This window comes from Pristis pectinata, chromosome 1, assembly GCF_009764475.1.
Source record: "Pristis pectinata isolate sPriPec2 chromosome 1, sPriPec2.1.pri, whole genome shotgun sequence".
Classification (NCBI taxonomy): domain Eukaryota; kingdom Metazoa; phylum Chordata; class Chondrichthyes; order Rhinopristiformes; family Pristidae; genus Pristis; species Pristis pectinata.
Window position 1 is genome coordinate 136,874,212 of NC_067405.1, and position 15,670 is coordinate 136,889,881.

At 40.9% G+C, this 15,670-nt stretch overlaps 1 protein-coding gene across 1 annotated transcript in view; it reads left to right on the forward strand.

The window, feature by feature from the left end:
* Positions 1–15,670, forward strand: part of LOC127568849 (latent-transforming growth factor beta-binding protein 2-like) — a 391,147-nt gene that overhangs the window by 355,654 nt on the left and 19,823 nt on the right. Inside the window, exons 29-30 of the mRNA XM_052013064.1 lie at positions 7,063–7,281; positions 15,272–15,358. Coding sequence (XP_051869024.1) covers positions 7,063–7,281; positions 15,272–15,358 — 306 coding nt within the window. The remainder of the gene's footprint in view (positions 1–7,062; positions 7,282–15,271; positions 15,359–15,670) is intronic.

Sequence of the window (15,670 nt, forward strand, 5' to 3'; positions counted from 1 at the left end):
GTACTAACAGTGCTGCAGTATTATTCAGGGATTTGTTCTGAGGTCTTTGTATATTCTCCTAAATATATTCTCTTCTATTCCTTCACTTAAAAAATTTCACCATTGTTATCTTTTAAGTGAAGGAATAGAGGAGAATATACATATTTAGGTTTTCAGTTTGACACTAAGCATTGAGGAACATTGATGTCTATATGTAGAAAAACAAATTAAGTGGGTAAAATAAGTACAAATGTAAGTCAGCAAGTGTAAGTGTGAAAGCAACAATCTTTGGATCTCCAAAAGAGAAACCAGATTATCTTCCTATTATTCAATGGTACCATTATTAAAAGTCCCTAACTAACTATAACGTTGGACGTTTGAGAGAATAATTTTCAGGGCCATGGGAAAGAGCAGAGAATAGATTTATCAAATTGATTTAATAGGGGCTGGCATATACGTGATGGGCAAAAGGCTGCAACAGTTCTGTGATTGTATGAAAAGCATCTCAATCATACTATCTCCATGGCAATGCATAAACAAAAGCTGCCTGAATATGGTCGACCTGAGTGGTTGCACACACTAAGACAGCACCAAACATTTCAGCCACCCAGACACAGCTGGCAGAGATTCTATGAAGGGGTTAAAGAAACAGAAGCAATTCTTTACTGTTTGTTATTGCATGCTCTAATGTTGACATGACAATGGTACAGCTCCCCACTGTAACATCACACAACATGTCCCTATCAGAAACCATTAAATAAGACATGATAATATGCTGAGCTGATACATCAGTTCCTGAAAGATTCTTCCTCATTCCTTTCTTTTCTTACATTTCCACACTTCATTGTTCCAGGTTCTTCTGTCAGGGGTATCATCTTTCAGTTGAAACATTAAAATGACTCTTATGGTAATAAGCATTCCCTTGGTCACTCTTGGTCCAAACAAGAGAACTGACTTATAGAGGTGAGGTATGCGTCACTACCCTTGACTACTAGACAGCAATTGACTGAACATGGCATCACGAAGCCAAAGTTAAAATCAGTGGTAATCAGAGGGAAAAGAGGCTGAAAGAAGATGGAAAATGGTCGTGGTTTTTGGAGGCAAATCTCAAGGTATCTCTGCAGGGATTCCTCAGCAAAGTGTTAAAAGCCCATTCATCTTCAACTGCCTCCTCCCTCCATAATGAGGTCAGATGTGGGGATATTTACTTATCTATTTATATTTAATTATAGCTACATTTAGAACTCCTCAGTTAGTAAAATAATCTGTGCCCTAATGCAACAAGGTCTAGACAATATTCAGGCTTGGTAAGTAATATATAATTCATTTGTCACACAAGTCTAGGCAATATTTCCAACAAGGGTGTGACTAACTTCATGACCTTGACATTTAATGCCTTTTCCATTACCATTTCTTACCTCTGCCCCCTGCGCCAGTCCATCAGTCAACTCCTGGACCAGATTGACCAGAATCTTAACTGGACTAGCCACGTAAAGAAAATGTGACTTCAATAACGAGTCAGAGGCTGGGTATTCTGAAACCAGTACCTCATCTTCTGATACCAAAAGCCTTTCCACTATTTACAAGGCACAAGTCAGAAGTGTGTTGGAATGCTGTTCACTTGATTTGATGTGTGCAATTCAAAAAAAAGGAATAATGATGAGTCTTTCAGCAACTGATAGATTAAGAGTCTACAATGCTAAACACCCCATCCGTCACTTTAAACATGTTTATCCCCACTACCAAGGAAGTCAGTGACTGACAGAAAATCTTGGGCTAATGTTTAGTGCTGGGATCATAGTCCAGATGGAGGTATGAGCACGATACCAGCATGCAGCCTCTGCAAGGTAAAAGTTTGCTTTGCCAAGCAACCAATGCACCACTCTATATGATGCACTGATTCACCTTCCAGCCACAAATGCCATATACACCTTCCCTCTTAGCTTCCTCCTTCACACTATCCAGGCTGCAGACATTCTTCCCACATAGTCAGAAAGTCATACATCATGGAAACAGATCCTTTGATCCGTTGAGCACAGACCGAACATCAAGCACCTTTTAACATTAATCCTACACCTTTCACTTCTTTTATATTCTCCCCACATTCCATCAGCACCCTTCATATTTTACTATTCATCTCACACTAGAGGAAATATACAGTAAATGAACCTACATAGCCACACGTCTTTGAGATGTGAGTGGAAACCAGAGCGCCTGGAGGAAACCCACTGCTTTTCTGTCCTTAATAAGCTCTACACCATTCTTGGCTCCCAGTGAAGGGGGTCCTTGGGTATTTGGAAGTTTATTGTCTAAAACAGCACTGAAGAATCCACACATATTAATACTGTGTTCTCTGAACTCTTTCTACCTATAAAGCTTGCTTATCTCTAATTATTCACAGTTCTGATGAAAAGTCACTAGCCAGAAATGTTAACTCTGTTTCTCCAAAAATGCTTCCTGACTGGCTGAATGTTTCCTGCTTTTCTTATTATTATTTTAGATTTCCAGCATCCAAGTTTCAAAATAGTAATTTTAGCAGAGGAAAATTAAAATTAACACGTATTTAATTATCCAGCTTTTTAGTAAGTTTAAAATATCATTGGAAAATGCTATACTTGATGAGAATAATAACAAACATATATAGTGAATTTAATTATAGGTATAATTTTGAGACATTTTATGAAAAGAATAAGATTGCTTGGCATTAGTAGGAGAGAAAATAAAAGATGATTGAAGGTGTGGTCAACAAAATCAGTTTTGATGAGTGTTAAAGTTTGAAAAAGATGAAAGTTTAAGAGAATTCCAGAGTACAAGCACATGAGGTGGCTAAATTACCTACCACCAAACTTGCAGTTGAGACGTGAGTAGCACACATTGTAGACCAAAATTAGATGGTGGAGTTTAGGGGGTTGGCAAGGAGTATGCTGATGAAATCAAAGCTTGTGTTGAAGATATGGGCAGGTGTTGAGCTGGAAGTAGACTTTCTTCTAGCACAATATCAAAGCTGTTAAATAATAGGTCAAACTGGATGTCATCAACACACACAGAACATATCCTTACATATACTGTACATGTAATGTCACTGAGATGCATCATTTAGTCAGGTTAAAGCATGGACCAAGATACTCCTGGACCCATTCAAGGGAGAAAACGATACTTCCCACAGAAGATGAAACTTAAATAACTCGCATGAGCTGAGATGAGAAGCATGAGCATCAAAAAATATTACCAGAAATATTTCTTTTAAATTCAAAATTAAAAGACACAGGATTCCAAGCTATTCTCCTACAGAGGTCAATTCTGCCACCTACTGACAGATTGTGATATTTCAGACCATCACATTCATGCAGGGGCTCTCAGAGCAATCCTATTCCCATTCATTTTCCCTGTAACCGATTCTCCCCACATTCCCATCAATTCCTCCAAGATTCTACCACTAACCTACACACTCGGGGCAATCTACAGAGGCAATTTAATATACCAACCAGCATATCTTGGTAGAAGAAACTGAAGGACCCAGGGGAAATTCACGCAATCATTGGGAGAAAGTACAGACTGCACACAGACAACACTGGAAGTGAGATTTGAACCTGGGGTGGCCATCGGTGGTTTAGAAATCATGACATATGATATTAGTGTACACTTAGGTGGCAGTATTTTGCTACTTAAGGCCTTTGTGAATTTCCAAATGTAAGTGTATGGATTTTTTTTAACTAGACTTTGTGCACTGAAAGCTGAACTAGTTTCATTCAGGATGCTTGAGATACTATCTGGCTGAATGTAAACCAACTTCTGAAAAGAAGGAGCAGTGTTCCAATTTACTGCACAGCCAAGTCTAAATAAAAGTATTTAACTCATTTTAAATGTATGATTCAACTATTTTATCACTCATCATGCAGGAAAAAATACATTTATTACTTATTTTTAGAATCTTGCCCTACCCCATCACTACTTGCACCCTAGTCTCTATGGGTAGTGGAGCAGAGGACTGTTACTGGCAGGCACCAGGGTAGACAATACATAGAATCTTCATATATTAAAATGTGTTATCAGCTACAGCACAGAATCAGAATTTTTTACATTGTGGAAGTTTGCAGTTTGGCCCAGTATGCCTGTTCACATACCCATTTTTAATATTTATCCATGTCCTTTTAAGATGTAGTTAGGATCAGATATTCTGTAACCTAACATTACTGTACCAAATAAATTCTTCTGAACTTTCACTTTCAAACCATTCACATTTTTGGTAATTTTGTTTTTGCAGCCTACTTATTGGACCAGTTTAATTAGATTTCTTCAGTACCTTTTCTATGATCTTGATAATCTGCTTAACAAAATAGGGTCAGGTGGTAAAAGGAGTTAGAACAGAAGAACTAAAGAGATTGAAACAGTAGTAGGCCATTTGGCCTTTAATGTTATTCTGTAAAATAATAGCTGATATTTTATCTCAGCACCAATCTTTTCCATATTCCTTGATTTGCTTAATATCTAAAAATCTATCTCTGTCTTGTATATGCTTAGCAAATGAGGCTCTACAGGCCTCATTGAAAAGAAAATTGTAACTGTTCACTCCTTTCCAGGTGAAGAAATGTATTCTTATCTCATCCTGAATGTGCAACCCTTATTTTCAGACTGTGACACCTGGTTCAAGACATCCCAGCGATGTGAATCATCAGTTCCACATCTATTCTATCAAGCCTTGTTAGAATTTTGTACATTTTAATATGATCACCTCTCATTCTTCTTAATCTCTTTTTATATGACATCCAATCCCAGGAATCAATTTGGTGAACCTTTGTTATACTTCCTCTATCACTTCCTTGGGTAGAGTGACCAGACCTGTACATAACATTCCAGATGCAGACTTATAAGGGCCGTATGCAATTGGAGCAAGATGTCCCTACTCTTGTACTCAAAATCTCTTGCAATAAAAGCCAACATATCATTTGCCTTCCTAACTGTTTGCTGTACCTGCATGCTACCTTTTTTAGTGATTTGTGTACAGACACACCCAGGTCCCTCTGAACACCAAAATCTTTCAGCCTTTCATTTAAAAAATACTTAGCCTTTCTAATTTTCTCCCAAAGTGGATGATCTAATTTTTTCACAATATTTTCCCTCTACCATGTCATCAACCATTTGCTTAGCCTGTCTCTGTCCTCTAAAGCTTCTCTGCATTCTCCGTACAGCCCACACTGCCACCTAGCTTTAAATCATCAGCAGGCCACAGATCAACCATGATATCATTGATTGGGGAACACCCAAGGAGCTAAATATCTCCTATTTCAAAGTTATGTGGGGCCAATTCATTAATTTAAATATATATAGCATAACTAGGGAATAAAACCTAGAATTCCATATTCTTTATGTTTTAAGCAGAATAAACTCATCCTCCAAACTAGAAATATTTATTGTCTAAAAATTCAACCCCAAATTACTTTTTTAAAAAATGTTCAATAACCCCTGTGATCCTGACATGGTTTCTGCACTGATTGGGGGAGGGGGGAGTTGGGGGAGCATGAAATGATATAATTCTCCAAGCAACATGTCTTTTGGAGCATTGCAGGGGGCACTTTCAGAATTACAAAGTCATGCTTACATAGTGCCGAATTATGAGGCCTACAAGTAAATTCAGCTTGGCAGAGAGCAATTTCCAGAATTGCTAGTCCTTCCTAATCCCTCTGTCAAGCACCAACTGTTGATCCTCATTTGGGTCTAAACAATTGAACCCTGTTTTTCAGGTATTTTTATCCTTAACCTAGTGTAGTATTAGTGTTGTTGCAGCTTCAGCTACTCTGCCTCAAGTATCGATTCCAATTTATTCTGTTGCTATCTTTATGACAAACCCAAAAGATAGGGACAACTTGTTTACAGTATTGCTTCTTGTTGGAATTGGAATATTTGATGCCACTTGTTAGGTACATCTGCAGTTGAAACTAACAGAGCAGTCACTGCCGTACCATTGAGAAGCATAGTATCCAATTTGCATAGGCCAGAGTCTCAAGCATCAGTGGCATCTAGGAATCTGTTTATTTAGAACTATTAATTGAGTGATAAATACTGGGCAGGATATTAGTCCTGGTCAGACCCCACTTGGAGTATTGTGCTCAGTTCTGGTCGCCTCACTACAGGAAAGATGTGGAAGCCATAGAAAGGGTGCAGAGGAGATTTACAAGAATGCTGCCTGGAATGCGGAGCATGCCTTATGAAAGAAGGTTGAGGGAACTCGGCCTTTTCTCCTTGGAGAGACGGAGGATGAGGGGGGACCTGATTGAGGTGTATAAGATGATGACAGGTATTGATAGGGTAGATAGTCAGAGGCTTTTCCCCAGGGCTGAATTGGTGGCCACAAGAGGACATAGGTTTAAGTTGCTGGGGAGTAGATATAGAGGAGATGTCAGGGGTAGGTTTTTTACTCAGAGAGTGGTGAGTGCGTGGAATGGGCTGCCGGAAACGGTGGTGGAGGCAGATATGATAGGGTCTTTCAAGAGACTGTTAGATAGGTACATGGAGCTGAATAAAGTAGAGAGCTATGGGTAAGCCTAGTAATTTCTAGGGTAGGGACATGTTTGGCACAGCTTTGTGGGCCAAAGGGTCTGAATTGTGCTGTAATTGTTCCATGTTCTATGTTCTAACTTAATTACTATTCTTTGAATAGTGCCGCGTATCTTTCATATCTACTTTAGAGGAGAGGTTTGGCCTGAATTTGTCATTTAATCCAAAAGCCAGCACCTCTAATAGTTGCAACATTAATATGATGACTTTGGTTTTACACTCAGTTATCTGAAGTGAGGCATGAACTTGGAACTTTATAACTCAGATAAAAGTATTATCAGTGCTGACACCCAAATTAGTTGGAACTGAGGTAGGTTTTTATTTGGCTGCAGTAGTCATTGAGGAATAATCATTTGCTTTTGTGGTCAGTTGGACATTTTAGATTTTAGAATGAGATATCTGAATCCTAGCTTGTTAACTCATCCTTCATGGTGGACCTGTGCCAATTGGTTTTGCCTAATTGAATAACATATTCAGAGTGTGGTCAAATCCTGATTAATCATATTTTGTATCTTTTTCTGAACAAAGCAATTGATCATGCAGGAGAAATGATTGCCGTGTCAGAGTCATCCATAATGCCAGCATCTACAAGTAGAAATTTGAAGGAATGCTACTACAATCTGAATGATGAGAACTTCTGTGATAATTTGCTAGCACGGAACATCACAAAAGAAGGATGTTGTTGCACTGTTGGAGTTGGTTGGGGTGATAACTGTGAAGTTCACCCTTGTCCTTTGGCCAATGCAGGTAAAACCATTTCCAGGATTTGCATGTTCATGGATTAATCCTTTGAAGTGCCTGGTACTAAAAGCAGCATTACAGTTTAAATCATAGCAACAATACTAATATCACATTTGAAGCAATGTCAACTCATAGTTTGCAGTTTAGGTGTATTTCACCATTGTCCGAATTATAATTTTCATACAAAATAAATGATACTAATTGGATAAAACTAGGAGAGGAAGATTATTGTGGTATTAAATCTCAAATCTAGACTGTGTGGGTAGTAGATGGATGGAACCAGGATGGAGGAGGATGAAAATGGGCGAAGGGAGACTGGAGCAAGGGTACAGGAAAGTGAACAAAAATAGGAGGACAGCGGTGGATCAGAAGGAGAGAAAGAGGAGAACACAAGAAGTAAGGGTTACCTGAAATTGGAAAATTCAATGCTCATACCGTTTGGTTGTAGACTACTCAGGCAGAAAATGAGGTGTTCTTCTAGTGTGTAGTAGGACTTACCCTGGCAGTGGAGAAGGCAGAGGATGAACAGGTCAGTGTGGGAATGGGAAGGGGAGTTGAAATGGCTTGCAACTGGGAGCTTGGGGTGGCCATTGCGGACAGAGTGCCGGTGCTCTGCAAACCAGTCACCTAGTCTGCGCTTGGTCTTGCTGATGAAGAGGAGGCTACATCAGGAGCACTGAATGCAATAGATGAGGTTGGAAGAGGTGCATTTGAATCTTTGCCTCACCTGGAAAGGCTTTTTAGGTCCCTGGGTGTTGCACTTCTTACAAGGGAAAGTGCCAGGGGTCATGGTTCCTGGGGGCAGAAAGGGGTGGGGAGGGAAAGAGGCGGCTAGTGGTGGGATCCTTTTGCAGCTGGCATAAATGACAGAGGATGATGTGCTGGATGTAGAGGCTGGTAGGGTGAAAGGTTAGAACTAGGGGAACTACCTCTGTTCCATTTGGAGGGAGGGGGTTGACAGAAGGTCTGGGAATTGGCGGGAATGCAAGTGTGGGCTCCATCAACCACATCAGAAGGGAATCCATGTTTCCTGAACATCAGATGTCCTTTAATGGAAGGCTTCATCTTGAGAGCAGATGTGGCGGAAGCAGAGAAAGAGATGGCAACCTTACAAGAGATAGGATGGGAAGAGGTGTAGTCAAGATATCTCAAGATATCTGTGGAAGTCAATGGGTTTATAGTAAATGCCAGTGGATAGTTTGTTCCCTGAAGTGGAAACCAAGAGATCCAGAAAAGGGAGAGAAGTGTCAGAAATGTGAACTTGAGAGTAGTGTTGAAGTTACTAGCAAGGTGATAAAGTTGGCAAGTTCCATGTGGGTGCAGGAAGCAACACTAATGCAGTTGTTGATACAAAAGATAAAGAATTGGGGAGTGGTACCAGAGAAGGTTTGGAACAAGGACTTCCACATAGCCATTGAAAAGGTAGACATAGTTGGGGCCCATGTGGGTGCCCATGGCTACACCTTTCATTTGTAGGAAGTGAGAGGAACCAAAAGAGAAGTTACCTAGGGTATTAACAGTATCGAACCAACACTTACAAATTCTTCTCCAAGTCATACACCATCCTAGGGTGTTTATATATCAATATTTCATCATTGGATCATTATCCTGGAATTCCCTAACTTGTATCATAGAACCATAGAACAATACAGCAAAATACAGGCCCTTCGGCCCACTATGTTATGCCGCCCTTCAAACCACACCTAAGGCTATCTAACCCCTTCCTCCCACATATCCCTCTATCTTAAATTCCTCCATACGCTTATCTAACAATCTCTTGAACTTGACCAACGTACCAGCCTCCACCACCACCCCAGGCAGCGCATTCCATGCACCAACCACTCTCTGGGTGAAAAACCTCCCTCTGACATCTCCCTTGAACTTCCCACCCATTACCTTAAAGCCATGTCCTCTTGTTTTGAACATTGGTGCCCTGGGAAAGAGGCGCTGGCTGTCCACTCTATCTATTCCTCTTAATATCTTGTATACCTCTATCATGTCTCCCCTCATCCTCCTTCCCTCCAGTGAATAAAGCCCTAGCTCCTTTAGTCTCTCCTCATAATCCATACTCTCTAATCTAGGCAGCATCCTGGTAAACCTCCTTTGCACCCTTTCCAACGCCTCCACATCCTTCCTATAATGAGGCGACCAGAACTGAACACAGTACTCCAAGTGTGGCCTAAACAGAGTTTTGTAGAGCTGCATAACTCGATCTCACGACTTATGAAAGCTAACATCCCATAAGGTTTCTTAACTACCCTATCTACCTGTGAGGCAACTTTCAGTAATCTGTGGATATGAACCCCCAGATCCCTCTGCTCCTCTACACTGCCCAGAATCCTGCCATTTACCTTGTACTCTGCCTTGGAGTTTGTCCTTCCAAAGTGTACTACCTCACGCTTCTCTGGATTGAACTCCATCTGCCACTTGTCAGCCCAGCTCTGCATCCTATCAATATCCCTCTGTAAGCTTCGACACCCCTCCAGACTATCCACAACACCACCGATCTTTGTGTCATCTGCAAACTTGCTAACCCACCCTTCCACCCCCTCATCTAAGTCATTAATAAATATCACAAAAATTAGATGTCCCAGAACCGATCCCTGTGGGACACCACTAGTCACATCCCTCCAATCCGAATGCACTCCCTCCACCACAACCCTTTGCTTTCTACAGGCAAGCCAATTCTGAATCCACACGGCCAAGCCTCCCTGGATCCCTTGGCCTCTGACCTTCTGAAGAAGCCTACCATGCGGAACGTTGTCAAACGCCTTACTAAAATCCATGTAGACCACATCCATTGCACTACCCTCATCAATCTGCCTGGTCACCTCCTCAAAGAACCCTATCAGGCTTGTGAGGAAAGATCTTCCCTTCACAAACCCATGCTGGCTTCCCTAATCAGTACATGATTCTCTAAATGCTCATAGATCCTATCTCTTAGAATCCTTTCTAACAGCTTACCCACCACAGATGTAAGGCTCACCGGCCTGTAATTCCCTGGACTATCCCTACTACCTTTCTTGAATAAGGGGACAACATTCGCCACCCTCCAATCCTCCGGTACCATCCCCGTTGACAACGAGGACTCAAAGATCCTAACCAATGGTTCAGCAATCTCCTCCCTCACCTCACGAAGCAGCCTGGGGAATATTCCATCAGGCCCCGGGGACTTATCTGCCCTAATATTTTCTAACAACTCCAACACATCCTCTCTCTTAATATCTACATACTCTAGAACATTACCCTCACCAACACCGTCCTCAGCATCACCAAGACCCCTCTCCTTGGTGAATACTGAAGAGAAGTATTCATTGAGAACCTCACCCACTTCCACAGCTTCCAGGCACATCCTCCCACCCTTGTCTTTAATCCGACCCACCTTTACCCTAGCCGTCCTTCTGCTCTTCACGTACGAGAAAAAAGCCTTGGGATTCTCCTTAACGCTACTCACCAAAGCCTTTTCATGTCCCCTTCTCGCTTTCTTCAGCCCTTTCTTAAGTTCCTTCCTTGCTACTCTATATTCCTCATGAGCCCTGTCTGATCCTTGCTGCTTACACCTTATGTATGCTGCCTTCTTCTTCCTAACTAGTTGTTCCACCTCTCTCATCACCCACGGTTCCTGCACCCTACCATTCCTTCTCTGCCTCACCAGGACAAATTTATCCCTGCAACATCCTGCAAAAGATCCCTGAACATCAACCACATCTCCATAGTACATTTCCCTTCAAAAATGCCCCCCCAATTTACACCCCCAAGTTCTCACCTTATAGCCTCATAATTTGCCTTTCCCCAATTAAATATCTTCCCGTCCTCTTTGCTCCTATCCCTGTCCATGACAATTCTAAAGGTTATGGAGCAATGGTTACTGTCCCCCAAATGCTCACCCACCGTTAGATCTGTCACCTGTCCCGGTTCATTACCTAAAACTAGATCTAATATGGCATTCCCTCCAGTCAGCCTGTCAACATACTTTGTCAGGAATCCATCCTGGACACACCTAACAAACTGCGCCCCGTCTAAACCCTTGGCACTAAGTAGGTGCCAATCTCCCATTGTAATAACCCTGTTATTTTCACATCTTTCCAAAAACTGCCTCCCAATCTGCTCCTCAGTATCCCTACTGCTACCGGGGGGCCTATAGAATACTCCCAGGAGGGTAACTGCCCCTTTCTTCTTCCTAACTTCCACCCATATTGACCCTAGAGAGGATCCTTCTACATTATCTACCCTTTCTACAGCTGTAACTGTGTCCCTGACCAGTATCGCCACCCGTCCTCCTCTTCTCCCCCCTTCCTATCCCTTTTAAAACACTGAAAACCAGGAATATTCAATATCCATTCCTGCCCCGATGTCAGCCATGTCTCTGTAATAGCCACAATATCATAGTCCCATGTACTAATCCAAGCTCTCAGTTCATCTCCCTTACTCCTGATGCTTCTCACATTTAAGTCAATGCACTTTAACCCATCCACCTTACTACTTTTATAGCCTGTACTATGCTTCTCCTTCCTCAAAGCCTCTCTACCTATCAGATCTTTTTCCCCATCCCCTTCTCCCTTTAACCTACTCCTCTGGTTCCCTTCCCCCTCACAATCTAGTTTAAACCCTCCTGAACCACCCTAGCAAATCTGGCCTCAAGGATATTGGCCCCCCTCAGGTTCGGGTGTAACCCATCCTCTCTGTACAGGTCCCACCTTCCCCAGAAGGGATCCCAATGATCCAAAAATCTAAAACCCTCCCTCCTGCACCAACTTCTCAGCCACGCATTTATTCGCCATCTCCTTCTATTCCTTCCTTCACTATCACGTGGCACTGGTGGCAATCCCAAGATCGCTACCCTCGAGGTCCTGTTCTTCAGCCTTTGCCTAGTTTGCTAAACTCACTTTTCAGGACCTCATCCCTCTTCCCACCTATGTTGTTGGTACCAACATGAACCACGACTTCTGACTGTGATTCATGTAAGAACTTTAATATCACAAGCATTGCAGCAGTTCCTAGAGAAAAGATGGGGGGGGGAGGTGGAGGGGGGTGCAATTCTGAATTTAGTTTTAGAAGTGAAGTCGGACAGGAAGAGAAGCATCAAAAGGAGAGCAATTATATGGTAGTGATCACAATACAATTAGATTTAGCATAGCATGGAAAATAGAAAGATAAAAATGGGATAAAGGCTCTAAATTTGCTTAAGGCAAATTTGATTTGACTGAGAAGTGATTTAGCAACAGTGAAATAGTTACCACAAGGTAAATCAGTTTCAGATCAAAGAAAGACATCTAAGAAGTGGATTCACAAAGGTCAGTGTCAACATGTTCTCATAAATCCAGAACCCCTAAATGCGAAATTGCTCCTCAGTCAAGTCAAATTTGCCTTAACCCAATGCAAAATATTAACTTTACTTTAATCTGCATTTTTCAATACTATGCTAAATTTGATTGTATTAATCATTCCCATGAAAGTGCTCTCTAATATGAGGGTAGGGTAAGGCAATAAATATCGCATGGAAGTTTCTATTCTGTATGACAAAAAATTGAAAATTACAACTACAAAGTTGATTTTTAAAGATATTTTCCTCTATAAGATAGTTTTTAAAAAGTACTTTATCAAGTTCAGCTTTCTGCCATTTGTTGTTTAAAATCTATATATTTTGATTCTATTCCATCTAATATGGAATTCCTGAGGTACAATGCTATTCCTACTTGGTGTGAGTTACCTGTATTCGAAATTAAATTGTTATAGATACAGTTAAAAATCAATCTGTGAAATTCCTCTCGATCTAAGAATGCCAAAGCAACATTGTTTTCTCTAAGTTCTTATTCTATCTCTTAAAACAATCAGCTAGTTTATAACCAATCACTTTTTTTGGTAAAATATTTTTAGGAAGAGATTAACTAGTCTAATTCCTGGGATGAGAGGGTTGCCCTTTCACAAGTAACTAAAGAGTTCAGAGTTCAGAAGAATGAGTGTGATCTTATGCTGAAATGCAGAAGATCCTTAGGGTGCATGACAGAGCTAGATGTCAATATGTTTGTAATAGTGGGAGAATCTAGAATGAGGGAACATAGTTAGAAGATAAGGGAGTGGTCATTTAAAACTGATGTACGTATGATGAATCCCTGGAATTTCTACCTCAAGAGGGTTGTAAAGGCAAGATCATTAGAGTTATTTGAAGAGGAAGTAGATAAATCTTTAAAAGATCAGGGAATTGAGGACTATATGGAATTAGCACAGAAGAGATGAACCTGGGGCAGATCGGCCACGATCATATTGAATGACATTGCAGGTTTGAGGCCTACCCCTGCTCCGATTTCTAATGTTCTCTCTGTGGAACAATCAACGTTACTACTTTACTTAACATATTAGTGACAGTTATCCCTAATCTAAGCTCTCTAGAAATCCTGGGATGTTGTGGAAAGCAAGGGAAGAAATTGCTGGGACCCTAGTAGAGATTTTTGCATCTTTGTAGGTGGGATGATTATGAAGTTTGCAGGTGGCACCAAAATCGGCAGTGTGGTAGACAGTGAAGAAGGTTATCTAAGGTTACAATAGGATATTGATCAACTGGGAAAGTGGGCAAAGGAATGGCAGACAAGTGCGAAGATGCATTTTGGGAAGTTAAACCAGGGCAAGACATACACAGTGAACAGAGAGGCCTTGTGCTATAAGTACATAATTCCTTGAAAGTGGCAACACAGGTAGACAGAGTGGTGAAGAAGGCATATGGTATGCTTTCCTTCATTGGCCAAAACATTGAGTTCAAGAGTGAGGATATTGTGTTGCAGTTTTACAAAACTTTGGTGAGACCACACTTGGGGTATTGTGCAGTTCTGGTCACCATGCTATAAGGATGTGATTAAGCTCGTGAAGGTGCAGAAAAGAAAAGTCATAAGGAGAGATTGGATAGACTGGGACTTTCCCCGGACTGAGGAAGGCTGAGGGGTGACCTTATAGAGATTCACAAAATTATAAGGGGCATAGATAGGGTAGATTATCACACTTTTTTTAACAAGGTAGGGGAGTCTAAAACTGGAGGGTATAGGTTTAACACGAGAGGGGAAAGATTTAAAGGGGGAATCTGAGGGGAAAGTTTTTCACACAGATGGTGGGTATGTGGAACGAGCTGCCAGAGGAGGTGGTAGCGGCAGTTACAATTATGTTTAAAAAGCATATGGACAGATGCATGGATAGGAAAGGTTTGGAAGGATATGGGCCAAATCTAAGGCAGCTTAGTCGGCATGAACAAGTTGGGCTGAAGAGCTTGTTTCCATGCTGTATAACCTTATGAATCTAGTGCCTTCCATGCTTTTGGCTTCCACTGATGTCCCTTCAAGTAGAAGAGGTCCAGGAATGTTTAGATTATTTTAATGAAGGATTTTGAAATTTCTTTAAGTTCTTCAGAGGACTGACACCAAATCTGAACCGATGAGAGTTTCTCAGAAACTTTTTGAAAAACCATAGACATAGGAATTTTCAATCCAATTAAGTCAGAATCCCAATGGAGCTGAAATCACACCCATATTACAGCCCTTGACACCACTCCCTTAGTTCCTCCGTGTAAATGTGACATAAACTCTCCAGATCCAGGAATTTCTAGGCCTATAACTTTTTATTTCTAGTGAAATTTGATGCTTATTATTTGGATGCATAACCCCCCAAATTCCTTAGTGTTTAGTGCACTGAGGATATTGTTGGGGTAGAAAATAAAATCGAACTCATTTCTGTAAGTTCAATGCTCTTTTCTGGTTGGGTCCATATCTGGTTTGGGGTAGAAAGCAGTTCTTGTGTCCATTTCAATGCAACTCAGAACAGAGAAGAAAATGGGATAATGCAATTCAGTTAATTAACCTCCATTTCTACCTTTAGTATTGCTATGCATTGTATATCTGCAACAAATTCATGTGTTAATAACTGAAAATCATACTCTACTATGTTGTCATAAACACTGTATTCTCCTATTTCCAGGAGCCATTAATAGTTATTTTATTTTGCTTTAACTCAGAGGAATACAATGAAATTTGTCCAGATGGCAAAGGATTTATTCCATTTCAGATTGGTTCTTTTTCCTTTGGATCGCAAAACTATGGAGGTAAGTGTTAAATTTACAGGTGTTGGTTAATATTTCAGCAACTGGTCTTTCTCGTGAAGTTCCGTAAATATGCATGCAACAATGAATACAAGAAAATGGAATGATTCCATATTTCTGAGCTTGTGTTATCAAAATCAAGTAATGTCATATTAGTACATTACCGCCAGCTTCAAATCAAACTTGTTTTCACTCTGACCAATCTCAGAATCAAAGCTTGTGCTGAGCTCATTGTGGAAATTTATTGGAGAACAGGTGAAGAAATCACTTCTGTATCTCCACACACCCTGCTACACAGGGTGAACTCTTAGAACC